The sequence below is a fragment of the Carica papaya genome, chromosome 2 (genome assembly GCF_054855325.1).
Source record: "Carica papaya isolate Zhongbai chromosome 2, ASM5485532v1, whole genome shotgun sequence".
Lineage (NCBI taxonomy): Eukaryota > Viridiplantae > Streptophyta > Magnoliopsida > Brassicales > Caricaceae > Carica > Carica papaya.
Window position 1 is genome coordinate 8,712,532 of NC_142310.1, and position 14,098 is coordinate 8,726,629.

Consider the following 14,098-nt stretch of genomic DNA (forward strand, 5'->3'; position numbering starts at 1 on the left):
TGATAAGGTGTAAGCCTTTTATAGTATAGTTTATGCTTTCTAGGTATATCTAGTTTATTTGGGGGGGTGTATTTCAAGGTGTAGCGCCCGGACCGAGGAAAAAAAAAAGGCCACGTCGGCAGCCACGTCAGCAGGCCCGGTCAGCAGTCCCGGCCAACCGGGGCCTGCCACGTGGCAAGACCACGTCGCTCTTGAACGGGCCACGTTGGCGATCCACGTGGGCGCGATCGGACGGCCCAGATCAATCGCGTGATCGGACGGCCCAGATTTAATCAAAAACGGACGGCCCAGATTAAAACAAAATGGACGGCTGAGATCAAAGGGCAATGGGTTATAAATAGAACCCCCACACCAGACCACAAACCCTAGCCGCCTGCCGCTCGCCGGAGAAGACGAACCAGAGGCCGACCGCTGCCACCCGCCGCCGCACCGGGGAAATTTCCGACCGCCGATCGAGATAAATTTCATACCCCCGACTCATTTTTCCACGCTGATTCCTCCTATGGCCAAATCGAAGCCAAAATCCCGGCCAAACGGCCGGAATACGCGGCCGAAGACCAGCGGCGCCGCCGCGCCCCCTCTCAGTTTTTGCCTCCGACGAGGCCCTTCCCAGCCTCCGTTTGATGCAATTTTTATATCACCGTGATCACCATTCTTTTCTCTACAGGTTGACCGGAGCCGAATCACCAAAACACGAACCTCACCGGAGAGCCGTCGCACCCGAGAGCGCCGGCCGCCGGTAAGCTCCGTTTTTTTCGTGATTTTTTGGACCCCCGAGGGCCCTAGGGTTGTTTTCTCACAGGGACCGATGCGAGTGTGGCCGAATTCGGCCGAAAACAGCCAACCCGAGGCGACTCGCCGCCGCCAGCGGCGGCGCCGTCGCCGGAGCACGGCGGAGCCGCCGTGCCGGAGTTGCGATTTGGGCCGAAAGAGGCCCTGGGCCTAATTTGGGTTTTTTTTGGAACACGTGCAGGTACCGTTAGTGTGTTTCAGTTCCCCGGAAAAAATTCAGGGAAAATTAGGGACGGCCTGTAGGCGCACTGTGAATCGTATTTGGATCCCGAAAACAAGTAAGGACCCCTCACCCTATTTCCTATCACGGTATTAAAGTTCAAAATGATAAAACGGTATTTCTTGAATTAACGCATGTGTGAAATTGCTTAAGGTTGCTAATGGAGCCCGAGTCTAGTGTGATTTATGATTTACTGTTATTTGGCCTGTTTTACAGCTTTAAATGCATTATGAGGTTTGATGTATTCATTTTATAGTTTCGAGTGCATATATTACTGTTTTATTTATTTATGGGTTGAAAGACTGAAAAACTGATACTGTATGTTGTCTGTTTGGCATGAATTACGATTTGCTTTCTTAAATGTGAATTGATGATGCTTATTGAGGAAAAGGAAAATGAAAGATTGTGTAGACTGATAATTGTATGATGGGGTTAGCCTGACTAGATATCCTGGGAGATGGTGGACGGACCGGGTCCGTAGGGAACCCTACCGGGATTGTGGTCTCACATGCCGGACGGGGTATGGAGATCTTATGGTTTTGGTGCCCATACCGGACGGGGTATGGGGACGGCCCGTTTCACCCTCATACCGGACGGGGTATTGAGGTTTATGGTTTTGGCGCCCATACCGGACGGGGTATGGGGACGGCCCGTTTCACCCTCATACCGGACGGGGTATTGAGGTTTATGGTTTTGGCGCCCATACCGGACGGGGTATAGGGACGGCCCTGGAAACTGATTATGAATGTTAAAGGTTAACGGGTAGCGGGACCCCTATGGACCCCCATGGATATTAGTAGGCTGGTAAATGAGAAAAGGATATGTTGTATAATGATTGAATTACAAAAGGCGTGATAAGTGCTATGTTTTACAGCTTATATTATTCCATGTTTGTGATAATGTTATTGTTTTCTTATATTGTTTCATGAATTCCACCGAGATAAGTGGATGATAAAGGTTTTATCATAAATAAAAGGATTTGTTGCAAATCATGCTCCATTGGTCTTTTGTGTTTTTCTACCCACCTTTACCTTCCTTGACGGTGAGATATCGTGATGTTCTTACTGGGTTAGTGTAGCTCACTCCTTATTTAACCATTTCAGATCAGGAAGACATGTTTCCCGAACCCGTTCCGCAGGAGGATGACGAAGGGGATGCCTAGAGACTCTGTAGTCATACTCATAGTTTTATTTTCGAGTTTCTCTCTTAGTTAGTTTAATCTTTTATACTTTAAGTACGTTTTTGGTTTTCGTGTAAGGGATGTTAACTGAAATTTTGATCTCGCTTCCGCATTTAATATTTATAATATAATTTCCATTTTTTGAATTACCGGGGCTGCTACACAAGGTGTTTTGTACAACCTTGTATTTGAGTTTCATGTCACTAATTTTATATTTTTTATTAAAAATATATATGATTAATGAATTTTATTTAAAGATATATATTGGAATTATAATTACTTGGTACAAAAAAGATTATTTTTTAAGTAATTTTTTGAATAAATTATAAAATTAATAATCAAAATTTAGTACTTACGTATCTTATATATGTTTTAAAAATCTAATTTTTATTTATTTTTTAATTGAAAAATGATAAAATAATAAAGTCATGTTTGAAAATTAAAAAAAAAATAGTTCATTTAAAATTTTAAAATAATGAAAAAATAAAAAATTAAGTAGATGTAAAATATTTTAAAATCAAATTATAACAAAAAAATTAAATTGCAATAAATTATAAATTTCGAATATTAATTTTTTGAACACCATATGATGTCAGATTTATGCTTTTCTGTTTTTGTACGCTTTATTGGTCAACTGGGTATGGGCTAATCTAATCATAAAGATGTTGCCTTTTCCTGTTTTTGCATGTTTTATTTGGTCAGCTGGGTATGGGGGTAGATGTGTAATTGCAAAATTGTTGTCTTCTTGCTCCTTTGCTCTTGTTTATTCATTTACCAGAAACTGAATAAAATATTTGAATAGAAAGATTCCATTTTCAAATCTTTTTTAACCAAATATTTTTATCACTTGACGTTATTTCTCTAGTAAATGCAGTGCATGGCTGAAAAAAGTAGGAAAAGATAGAGTTTTACATGTGATTAAACACTTGAGTTGGATAAAATGATCAAAAGATTTGATTCATCGTCTTATAAATGAGGAGAGTCCTAATCATTCTTAATGTTTTCAAAATTAAATATCAGCATCCTCACTGTCTGTCTCGATAGTTGTTATATACAGACGAGGACTTCCTGAGTCAAAGGATAAGAGAGAAATGCTAGCATCACCAGCTTTCATCTAATCATCTCACCACCACATACCCTAGAGAAAGAACTTAAAAAGAGAAGTGGGATTGGAAAAGTAGTCAGTCAACTGTGAATCAAGCACACTGGATAATTGGAGGTAGAAGAAGACAATGAATTCATTAGGTAAAAATACCACATTTTCCCTTTATTTTCTTCTTCATATGACATCTTCTTGATGCTCCCTTCAACAATGTATGGAATTCTTGGCAGGTTTTGTTCATTTTCTATTGCTGTTAATGGTTAGGGAATGCCTCGCAAGATCTCTGTTTTCACAGTCACTTCCAAGTAAAGTAGATGACAGCCATAGACGCCCCTTGCAGTTATCTCGTCCTTATAACATTGCTCATCGAGGTTCAAATGGAGAGTTTCCTGAAGAAACTGCTGCTGCTTATATGGTAGTTCTTATTATATTCTCTTTGTTTTCTCTGCTTTATGGTATTTAGCCACCGACATATTCCTAACCCACTTCATTTTTCTTCTCTTTCCATTGAAATTTAGTTTCATTTTAATGTTGGTTTTTGTAAGAAATATCGCTAAGAAACAGAGATTACCAATTATTATGATGAGCAATATTTTTCCGAGGGAAATCATTAAGTTCCTTTGACCTAGGCGTTTCTTGCAGAGAGCTATTGATGAGGGTGCAGATTTCATAGAAGCAGATATTCTTTCTTCGAAAGATGGTGTTCTTATATGTTCTCATGATGTAGTACTAGACTATATAACAGACATTGCAGACCATGTGGAATTTGCAAATCGTAAAACAACCTATGAGGTCCAAGGCTTCAAGATCACTGGATGGTTTACTGGTATCAACTCTATTTCTACTTGTTTCCCTTGTTTAAACATACAATCATCCTTTTCTTTTTCAGTTTTTAATCCTTTTCGGCGAGTTGCTAAAGAAGCTTCATCTGTTTATTCTGCAAACCGGCCTTTTGACTTTTAATTTCTTTGTGCAGTTGATTTTACACTGGAAGAACTCAAGTTACTAAGGGTAAAGCAACGATATGACTTTCGGGATCAACAATATGATGGTATGTTTTCACTTATACTCTAATGATGCCATTTTCCAGCTGATTTTGTTTAAAGATACACAGTTAGTTCAAATCCAGATTCATTGTATGAAATTGTATATGCAAGCAAATATATATTATGATGAGGCAATGGCATTGCTGATGCTACCACAAGTCAAATTTTGGCCATGTGCATTGTAGCATAGCTAGCTATTTGATGATAAATATAGTTTGAAGTAGATGTACTTTTCATCTAGATGTTCTGCTGTGCAGGACAATTTCCGTTGATAACATTTGAAGAGTTCATCTCAATTGCGCTGGACGCAAAAAGGGTTGTTGGCATTTATCCCGAGATTAAGAATCCTGTTTTTGTCAATCAGCATGTAAGTCCTTTTTGTGTTCGAAAGCTTTAGCAAATAACTTGTGTCGTACCTCAGTGTATTTAGTCAATTATTCGAGCAGCAGAGGTTTTTAGCAGTGCATTTAAAAAGGTCTTAGCTCATTGATCATAGCTCTGCCCTGCAACTGCGAAGCAAAAAACCTGTCTGCAAGCAACATAGTGACTGGAGGTTAATCTTCCATCCAATTGCATTTAATAATTCTCATGCTTGTGCTGCTAATACAGGTCAAATGGTCAGATGGAAAGAAATTTGAAGACAAGTTTGTAGAGACACTTAAGAAATATGGATACAAAGGATCTTATAGGTCAAAGGAATGGCTGGAAAAACCGGTGTTTATCCAGTCATTTGCTCCAACGTCACTCATATATATTTCGAAACTCACTGACTTGCCAAAAGTTCTGCTGATTGATGATGTGACAATACGAACAGAGGATACCAATCAGGTTATCTTTCTCAGCTAATGTATCATAGATAACAGCCTGAATAATGTTCATGCTCACTGTTATAAAGTTATTTCAAATCTGTATGGACTGTTTGTGATAGAATCTTGAGCTTCTGTTTTTCTTATTCTGATATATATAATGCTTTCTGCAGTCCTACTGGGAGATCACTTCAGATAGTTATTTTAATTTTGTGAAGAAGTATGTGATTGGAATAGGACCCTGGAAGGACACAATTGTTCCCACAGCCAATAATTATTTGATCCAGGCTACTGATCTTGTTGCCAAAGCACATGCTCTTGGTCTGCAGGTGTGGTTCTTCCTGTATAATATTTCATGTGTGTGTATATGCCTTTATTATCTGTTGTAGATTCAATTATTTGCTGAAATTTGAGGGCGTGTACAAATTTCAGGTGCACCCATACACTTTCCGAAACGAGAATGCGTTCTTACACTTTGATTTTCACCAAGATCCTTTTGCTGAATATGATTACTGGATAAACAAGATTGGAGTGGATGGACTCTTCACAGATTTTACAGGTAGTCTCCATAATTTCCAGGAATGGACCTCTCCACTATACTCTACAACCGAAGATACTGCATCAGAGCTCTTGCATAAGATTTCATCAATGATTGCTTCCCAAACAAAGGAATAAGCTATTTAACAGGCTTTACCTGCTTATTGGATTTACTCAGGATGTTTTCCATTAATTTATATGAATAATTAGTCTTTCTCTCACGAGCTTCTCCATTATTCACAGAGTTTTCTGTTTTAATAAAAAAACATTAAAAATAATTTAAACACAATAATAAGGAAAAGTGCTATTTTGACCAAGGGTTTGCTACTGGGTGTCTTTTAAACAAAATGTGTTAACCCAATTGTATTGCTCCCATTGATGGCAAATTTAAATGACAAGAAAATGCTATAAATTATTGTTGCATATTTTCCCTTTTCTTGTCTCCCCCCCCCCCCCCCCCCCCCCCATCTTTGGAAATAAATTTTTCATTATCAGAAACTTAGCTCATTTATCATTTGTGAAATCAACTTCTGATTCATAATTTTCAGAGTTTGCAGCTTTTAGCCAGTGGACAATTATATGTTTTAGGTAGAACAATAAGCAATTCCAAGTGCCCAAGACTTGGGAGTATCATTCCAGAAATCTGAGATACCTGCACAAAACAGCAATGATGAAAGGGACAAGGCCAGATGTTCCATTGTTGCTGAGATTAACAATTATTACATTTAATTTAGGAAAATGCCACTTATTTCGTTTCCTTAAGCCAAAACAGCATATTCAGTCTGCTACCAGGAACCTTGCCAGGTAGGAAATTCCCTCACAAATCACCTGGAATTCATCCATTTACCTGATAATAAAACAAGTAAAGCCTCTTTAACTTCATAAACCTGCCAAACTTTAGCCTCCCCAAATTCCTGAGGCACACGAACATGGTGATGGTGCATAGATAAATGAATGTGAGTTTTTATTTTATAACTCGTCTTTCAGGGGATTTCGAACATAACTAACAACATAAAGTTTGTGACTTAAAACTTCCTTTTCACAAGATAATGTGCTTGGCCATCAGCAACCACTTCCGTGGACTCCCGCACCCTTGATTTTTCTGTTCGTTTTTTTAATTATTTTATCCTCTTTCCATACATTACCCAATGCATGCACAAATACAAATTTTCATTTTACGGCTCACAAGCGGGTGATCCAACTCAGCTCGAGGCACTTTTATCCCATAATTTCATTCCATATTTAGGGATAACAAAACCCGTCCGGCCCCGCATGATTCACCCGACTCATAATTGGTCCAAAACAAATTTTCAGAAAGAAATTGGATCTACAGCGGGATAAGTTCAAGTTGGTAAAAAATAGTGATAATGATGGACAAGTTCAGGTTAGGCGTTTCCAAACCCGTCCGAATATGAGCTGCATTATATATATAAATTATATTAAATATCTATAGAAATCGTTTGGCTCCAATTCAATTTTTTTTTTTTTTTTGAATTTTTTTTTATATGTAGACTTAATTTGAGTATTAGTATATGTATCAAACTATCAATTTAATGAATTCGTTTAAAAGTAATTAAATACTTTTGAGTCTTAATGAATAAGGTTTAAATATAAGTTTGTAATGTGTAAATACTATTTTTTATAATATTTTTATTTTATGATTGGCAAAATAAGAATTGTAAAAGTTTATCGATATAAAAGATAATTATGGTTTCTAAATTATAAAATTGTCATTTTATTTTTTTTAAATTTCATCACTAAAAAAAAAACTAGTTTTTAGGCATCATATTGATTCAGAAGATTCTATTACTAGATGTGAACAATTCTTTCGCGATGGAATACACTTCCACTTACGTTTCTTATTAATTCAGTACGAGATTATGTGTTTAATTTTTACAGATCTACTGATTTGAAAAATATTTTTATTCTAATAATTGGTAGCAGAGTTGTTCTCGTATTGAATTTTTGAGATTCTAATGTCCGCGATGGAAAGTAACCAAATGTATCATACGGTATCTATAAAGAACAAAAGGTTATATGCTCATATATATGAGGTTAGATCAGTTGTGGATCATTAGTTATTCTGATTCTGATTGCGCCATATGTCAAGACAGTAAAAAATCTATATCAGACTGTATCTACTTGTTTGTTGAGGGAGCTATTTCTTGGAAGAGTGCTAAGTAAATACTTATAGTCTCTTTTACTATGAAAGTATAGTTTGTAACTTATTATGAGACATCTAATCATAGAATATGTCTGCAAAATTTTGTCACTGAGTTGCGTATTATTGATGACTTAGAAAGATAATTAAAGTTATTTTATGACAATAAGTCTGCAGTTATGTATTCCAACAACAAGAGCTCAACGAAGTCAAAACATATATATATATATATATCAAGTTTTTCGTAATTAAAAAAAGAGTTCAGAGTAAATAGATATCGATAGAACACATTGAAACAAACTCTATGATTACTGATCTATTCATTAAAAGATTATCACCTAAGCTCTTTTATGAGCACACTACTTATATGAGTATTGTATTCTTAGATGATGTATATGTTCAATGGGAGTATTGTAACATAGTTGTATTTATTTTGTAAGACATATCATAAATTTTATACTTTGATTTTGGTTTTGGTTTATGTATATATATGGTTTCATTCCAGTTTTTATATTTTTATTTATTTATAGTATCTCTTATTTTTCTTACAGTTGATTTTACTAAAGTTAAAGCATGATCAGTTAGAAATAGACATACTTAGATCACATAGCATGTAATTTTTATATTACACATCCATGTTAATTTATGTCATTTGGTTATACTAATAAATGTGACTATTAATGAGTTTAGCTATGTTAGCTGTATTGAAAACTGCTTTGATCCTATGTTATTATGATCGATGAACGGGATTATTTGGTGATATATTCAGGTATTAATAACACAGTTATGAGTATTTATACGGTTATTTAACACATAGTTAAGGTGTCATATAAAACTCAAGTAGGAGATTATTAGATTTTTTTTTACATGTAGACTTAATGTGGGTTTTGGTATGCATATCAGACTATCAATTTAATGAGGTCGTTTAAAAGTGATAAAAAACGTTTAAACAGTATTGAATCTTAATGTATCGGGTTTAAGTATGGACTTATAATGTGTATATACCATTTTTTTATAATGTTCTCATTTTATTATGAACAAAATGAGAATTTAAAAAATTTGTCGATATAAAAATTAGTTATAGTACCTAAATAACAAGATTGTCATTTTATTTTTTCTGAAATTTTGTTACCAGAAAAAATTAATTTTTAGTCATCGTCTTGATTCAGAAGATTTTATTGCCGGACTCGAACAATTTTTTTTACGATAGATTCATGTATATTTTCGCTAACATTTCTCGTTAATTCAGTACGAAATTGTGTATTTAGTTTTTATAGATTTATTAATTTAAAAAATATTTTTTATTCCAACACTTCTTTATTCTTCTTCTTCATTACCGATCTTCTAATATATCATTCATTGTCACCAGTAACGTGTCACTCTAGGATGATGTGATAAGCAATGATAGAGGAATAACGATAAAGAAATGAAGAGAAAGAAATGAGTGATGACAAAAAACAAAAAAAACAAAGAAGTGATTGCGAGCGAGAAGCGATGAAAGGCGGAGATCGAAGACGAAGAAAGATCCACGGTGATACCAAGAGGAAGAGCGACTGCAAAGTGAAGAAGATGAGGGAGTGAGCGGTTGACAAAAAAAAAAAAGAAAAAGAGAAATGACTGCAAAAGAGAGAGAAGGGAAGAGGTTCAGGGCTTTATAATGTATATCTGTGTGTTAATAAAAAATATATATATATATATATTTATAAACATAATATATATTTAACTATATATGTAGATAAAAAATTCATTTAAGATAATAATAAGAATTAAATCTGTACCCAAATTGCCATCCTTAACCATATTATTAGCATATAAATTCCTCCTCCTCTATCACTCTTAATTTAAGGTTATGAGACAACTTCTAGCATGGTTTAATAATTAAAATATTATTTAAATATATAAATAACTAACTTTTTATTTTTATATAATTTTTTATTTTGTTAGTTCAATATTTATTATTTATTTTATTTTGTCGTGTCATAATTAAAATTAATTTTAAAATTTATAAAATTATTTCAATTTATAATATTTTTATGCATCTGTAAGAATTTTAACAGAAAATAACAAAAGCTTTTCATATTTTATATTTTAAAAGTTTAAAATTATAATAAGTAAATATGGAACAATCGACATTTTATAAAGCTATCTTAGAGACGAAATGAAAAAAAGCATGCAAAAACTACGAGGCAAATAAACCATTCCCCATGACCTAAAACTAGGTTGTAATATACCACTGAGATGGGTGTAAGAATAAAAACAAAATGGCAGTTCATTAGTGAGATCCCTTGCATTTTGACATCAAGTAAAAAATAGCAAGGGAACTGTATAAACATCCCATATTTGCTCACTCATTTCTAAACATATGTACAGGGATCAGTGAAGACCCGCGAATTCCATAGGACTCATTCTCAACAACAATAACAATAATGGCAAAAACAACAGCGGGAACAACACCGTGAGCAAAAAGGAAGGCAAGGAAACCATTTATTAGTCACTAAGCCCGAACTTGCTCTGGAGGCTGATTTCGGATTCTGCTCCTCACTATCTTCTTTCACAGGACCACCTGTCGATCCCTTTGCCAACCTGCAATAGTTAGGATGACATGAAATTGATATCTTCACAGCTAGTACTAACAGAACATAATAAATTAGTACAATATGAATAACATGCACATAATGATAAAATTAGACGAACTGAAAACGTACTTCAGAAGGAGAACAAAGAGATGGGGTAAAAAAGAGAAAAAAACATACATGGGAGATGAGTTACAATACCGTCTTTTTCTTCTGCAATTCCAAAAGCAGCAGAATGCCCAACTACAATTAAAACAGTGGCAGCTTGGCCATCTACAATGGCAGCTTGGCAATCTACAGCAGCAGCTTGGCCATCGACAGCAGCAAAACACCCAGCTACATCTAAAACAGTGGCACGATGGCCATGCACACTTGTTTCTGCAGCAGCTGAAAATATTTGATAGTTCATATTTGTCAATACATATCCCATGATTATATAAATAAGTAATACTCATAATCAATTAAAATGCACGAAATAAGATGGAAACAACAGATAACAAAGAGGCATATCTAGTGATACTTGATACTCATATACAAACAAAAACATCCGTTAAGTATCCATGTCCAAGTACGAATTATACATTTGCATGTAATTAATATAAAGCAGATCTATCTATATTTCTTTACATTACACATTCAAATGGAAAACCGAACATGCAACTATAGAGTATCTGAAGAAATGAGAATATGATATGAACTGACAGTGGAAAAGAAGCAGCATACCTGCCAGTTGAACTTCCACCAGAATTATTGTAAATATTTGAGGAATCCCAGGATACTATTGGAGGGCTTCGGCTTTCTACATATTCAGGTCCTGTTGCATCCATGATAGTATTATCCAACAGTCTAGTTTCTCCAATCTTCTCCATCTGATCCTTCTTCCTGTCAGTCCCTGATTCCAGAAGTGGAAGTGGTGGGCTGAAATCAATCAATTCACCAGATTTGATACACTCTGCAGACTTTTGTGATTCAGTATAGATAAAATGATCTCTGGAGAAACTCGTGTTTCCTATGTGAATACTGAACAATGATTCATTTGAAGCAACACTCCACTCCTTTACAGATTTACTTCTTTCAAAAACAGAGGATGAAATTCTATCAAATCTTCCTGACCTGTCCATCACTTGGACTAAAGGGGACTGTACTGGTGATGGAGTGGGGCCAATAGATTCATGAGTGACAACAGAAACTTGGGAGGACGATGTCGCACCCGAAAACCCATTGTCTGATTCTTCTGATTTTATAGAATTTCCGGCAGTATTCTCCTGACGTGCTGGGGGAGAAGTAGCAGATGTGCTGGAACGCAGAACATCTATATTCAACTGCAATAGATCTTCTCGTGATGAAGCTGATGAAATTGAAGATGAAAATGAAGAAGATGATGATCTGAACGTTTTGGTTGGGGACGCCGCATCATCTTTACCAATAATAGCATTTGAATGCACTGGTAAATGCTTACTGCTATCTTTCCTATCTATGATTTCTGAATAATTACCGTTTTCAGCCCCGTTGATAAACTCAGGCTGTGCACCAAAATCATTGTTACTTCGCAATTTGTCAAGAATCCCTGTACGTATCTCAAAAGGGTTACTGCTTCCCTTTTTATTGGTGACACCCGACAACGGTTCTGAATGCTCACTACTTCCTTTCTCATAAGTAACAGCAGATGCAAAGTGTGTTAAAGAGTTTTTACTACTCCCACTCCTGTCTACAAATTTCAGATGTCTTTCTGACTTATTACCGCTTCCACCCGCATGTGCCAAGTCCATAACTGGAAAAATTAACAGGCTTGTGTTTCAAATTTTAAATTTTAAAGGGAGAAAAAAGCTAGTTAATTGCAGTGGAGGGAGCAAAAGCAAGTATAGTGATGCTTGTGATTACATGGTGATAAATGAAGGGTTGTGGTTATGAAGTGTCTGCAAAGCCATATCAGTTAAAAGCTGCACGGTTCAGATGAAATTTTCTTTAACATACAAATATAAGCATAAACACTAATATCTTATCATCCCAACAAAAAGTTTCTGAGAAAATTTGTCAGCAACAAGCGTTTCAATTCAAATTGGCTTAGTTTACTTCTTTTACCATTCCATATGACTCACCAGAGCAAAAAATTTCTTCTTATTAGATCATTAAACATTGCCATTTCATTGGTGTTGCAGTAGATTTTCTAATCACAATCACATGCTCAAAATGTTTCAATTATATCCATGTCCAATAAATTTATACCTTCTGTGTGAAATTAACAGCGTTAACGGTATAGACAAACCCCCCTTCTCCCTCAACAAAATAATAATAATAATAATAATAATCATGTTGTTCCAATTAGAATATAATTCAGCAAAAGATGTTCATGTAACATTTGTTAACCACCTTCCTCCATCTTTCCCCATAAAGGAGCAACATTGTGTAATTATCTATCGTGTTCTGTTTTTCTCCATTCAATTTCTTAATTGTGGACGCAACGAGTGAAAAATTAGAGGGAAGAACAAGAAAACGTAATCATCAATGTCTCTAATCGAAAGCACAGAGACTTACCTAAAACATGAAATGACCTTTAGGGTTCCAAAGAACCCTAATCATCAAGCACCTAAAATAAATTCGCCGTAGGTGCAAGCGGCGATCCAATTCTTCGCTTGTGCCTCAAAATCTCAATCTACAAATAAAAAACAAACAAGAAAAAGAAAAAAAAAAAAAAAAGAAACCATTATTCTACAAAATAGAAATTTAAGAAAAAAAATTGTAGAAATGAGACCAAGAATGAGAACCCCCAGAAAACCTAACTGTCAACAAGAAAAAAATATACCTGAAAATTTGAAGACAGTTAATTCAAAAAAAAAAATGAAAGATTTATTTACGAAGATAATCTCATATCTTTATCGTAAATATTAGCTGTTGCTCCAAAAAAAGAAAATTGTGTCAGCTAAGAATGATTTGAAAATTTTATATGAAAAATTAAAATAAAGCTTAAGAGAGAGAAAGAGGGATTCTGAAGATTTGTCGTTGGAAGATCTGATGAGCAAAGGCGTAGCGGTACTTTCGGAGTTTCTGGTTCTGTTTTGTAACAAACTATGGCTGCCTTTCGCGCCATCTCTAACTACTCCTGTTACTGAAGTAGGTTTTTTTGAAAATTTACTATTCTCCTGTAATATAGCGGTTACTGAGATGCGGAAGCGCATGACGTGCTGACGTGGCCTTTCTCTATTGGTTAGTTGTGGAAAATTAGTTTGAAAACCTGACACGGGTTGTAAGTTCAGGAAAATATAGTTGTGATAATTGTGTTTGGTGGATGAGTCAACTGCAAAAATTCGTGATTATCATTTCATTAAAAATATATGATTACTAAAATAGGATAAATTATAATTTTAAATGTAATTATATTAGGTTAATTATGTAATTTAATTTTATTAAGATTCGTTCGTTTACCTTATAATATTTAAAAATGAGTTTATGACTTAGTGTAGGTTATTATGTAACCCAATAGAAACTCGAACCCTATTTGAAATTTAAAAGGTAAAATTAAATTTTTTATTTTATTTATTTAATATAATTTATTTTATTGATATAATTATTTTAAAAAATAAAAAATAATTAAAGAACTAATCGTAATTCTAAATCGTTAATAATCTTCTTAAATTTGTTGTATATTATATAAGAGTTTTAAAATCATGTATTTTTTTTTCT

The 14,098-nt window shown here is 34.8% G+C and overlaps 2 protein-coding genes across 6 annotated transcripts; one reads left to right on the forward strand and one right to left on the reverse strand.

Annotated features, from left to right (window-relative positions):
• The first annotated feature begins 3,050 nt into the window (after nt 1-3,050).
• LOC110824889 (glycerophosphodiester phosphodiesterase GDPD6-like) lies at nt 3,051-5,904 on the forward strand. Of its 3 annotated transcripts, none has more exons than XM_088213173.1 (8): nt 3,051-3,437; nt 3,559-3,709; nt 3,924-4,120; nt 4,271-4,345; nt 4,598-4,707; nt 4,950-5,168; nt 5,320-5,475; nt 5,579-5,904. In XM_088213173.1, exons 2-8 carry the CDS (start codon nt 3,609-3,611, stop codon nt 5,819-5,821), a joined length of 1,101 nt encoding a protein of 366 aa, XP_088069299.1. In that variant the 5' UTR covers nt 3,051-3,437; nt 3,559-3,608; the 3' UTR covers nt 5,822-5,904. The 3 variants fall into 3 exon arrangements, with proteins under 3 accessions (XP_088069299.1, XP_088069298.1, XP_088069297.1); XM_088213172.1 differs by having other exon boundaries at nt 3,052-3,437; nt 3,525-3,709; XM_088213171.1 differs by having other exon boundaries at nt 3,058-3,437; nt 3,525-3,709; nt 3,937-4,120.
• A 4,191-nt stretch (nt 5,905-10,095) lies between these two features.
• LOC110824194 (suppressor SRP40-like protein) lies at nt 10,096-13,534 on the reverse strand. 3 transcript variants are annotated; one of them, XM_088213174.1, is made up of 5 exons: nt 13,221-13,534; nt 12,953-13,070; nt 11,141-12,188; nt 10,598-10,804; nt 10,096-10,427 (listed from the first exon to the last, which is right to left on the reverse strand). In XM_088213174.1, the coding sequence occupies exons 3-5, from the start codon at nt 12,184-12,186 to the stop codon at nt 10,253-10,255; spliced, it is 1,428 nt and encodes a 475-aa protein (XP_088069300.1). In that variant the 5' UTR covers nt 12,187-12,188; nt 12,953-13,070; nt 13,221-13,534; the 3' UTR covers nt 10,096-10,252. The 3 variants fall into 3 exon arrangements, with proteins under 3 accessions (XP_088069300.1, XP_088069301.1, XP_021910457.1); XM_088213175.1 differs by adding an exon at nt 12,299-12,357 and having other exon boundaries at nt 12,953-13,534; XM_022054765.2 differs by having other exon boundaries at nt 10,619-10,804; nt 12,953-13,534.
• Nucleotides 13,535-14,098: the final 564 nt, after the last annotated feature.

What these genes read in the sequence shown, in the direction of transcription:
- LOC110824889 (XM_088213171.1), top strand. An exon ending in AAACTGCTGCTGCTTATATG is followed by an intron (nt 3,710 to 3,936) that starts GTAGTTCTTATT and finishes CGTTTCTTGCAG; the next exon opens with AGAGCTATTGATGAGGGTGC. An exon ending in GATCACTGGATGGTTTACTG is followed by an intron (nt 4,121 to 4,270) that starts GTATCAACTCTA and finishes TTCTTTGTGCAG; the next exon opens with TTGATTTTACACTGGAAGAA.
- LOC110824194 (XM_088213174.1), bottom strand. Translation starts at nt 12,186, where the DNA reads ATGGACTTGGCACATGCGGGTGGAAGCGGTAATAAGTCAGAAAGACAT. An exon ending in GGTGGAAGTTCAACTGGCAG is followed by an intron (nt 10,805 to 11,140) that starts GTATGCTGCTTC and finishes AAATATTTTCAG; the next exon opens with CTGCTGCAGAAACAAGTGTG. An exon ending in TATTGTAACTCATCTCCCAT is followed by an intron (nt 10,428 to 10,597) that starts GTATGTTTTTTT and finishes TAACTATTGCAG; the next exon opens with GTTGGCAAAGGGATCGACAG.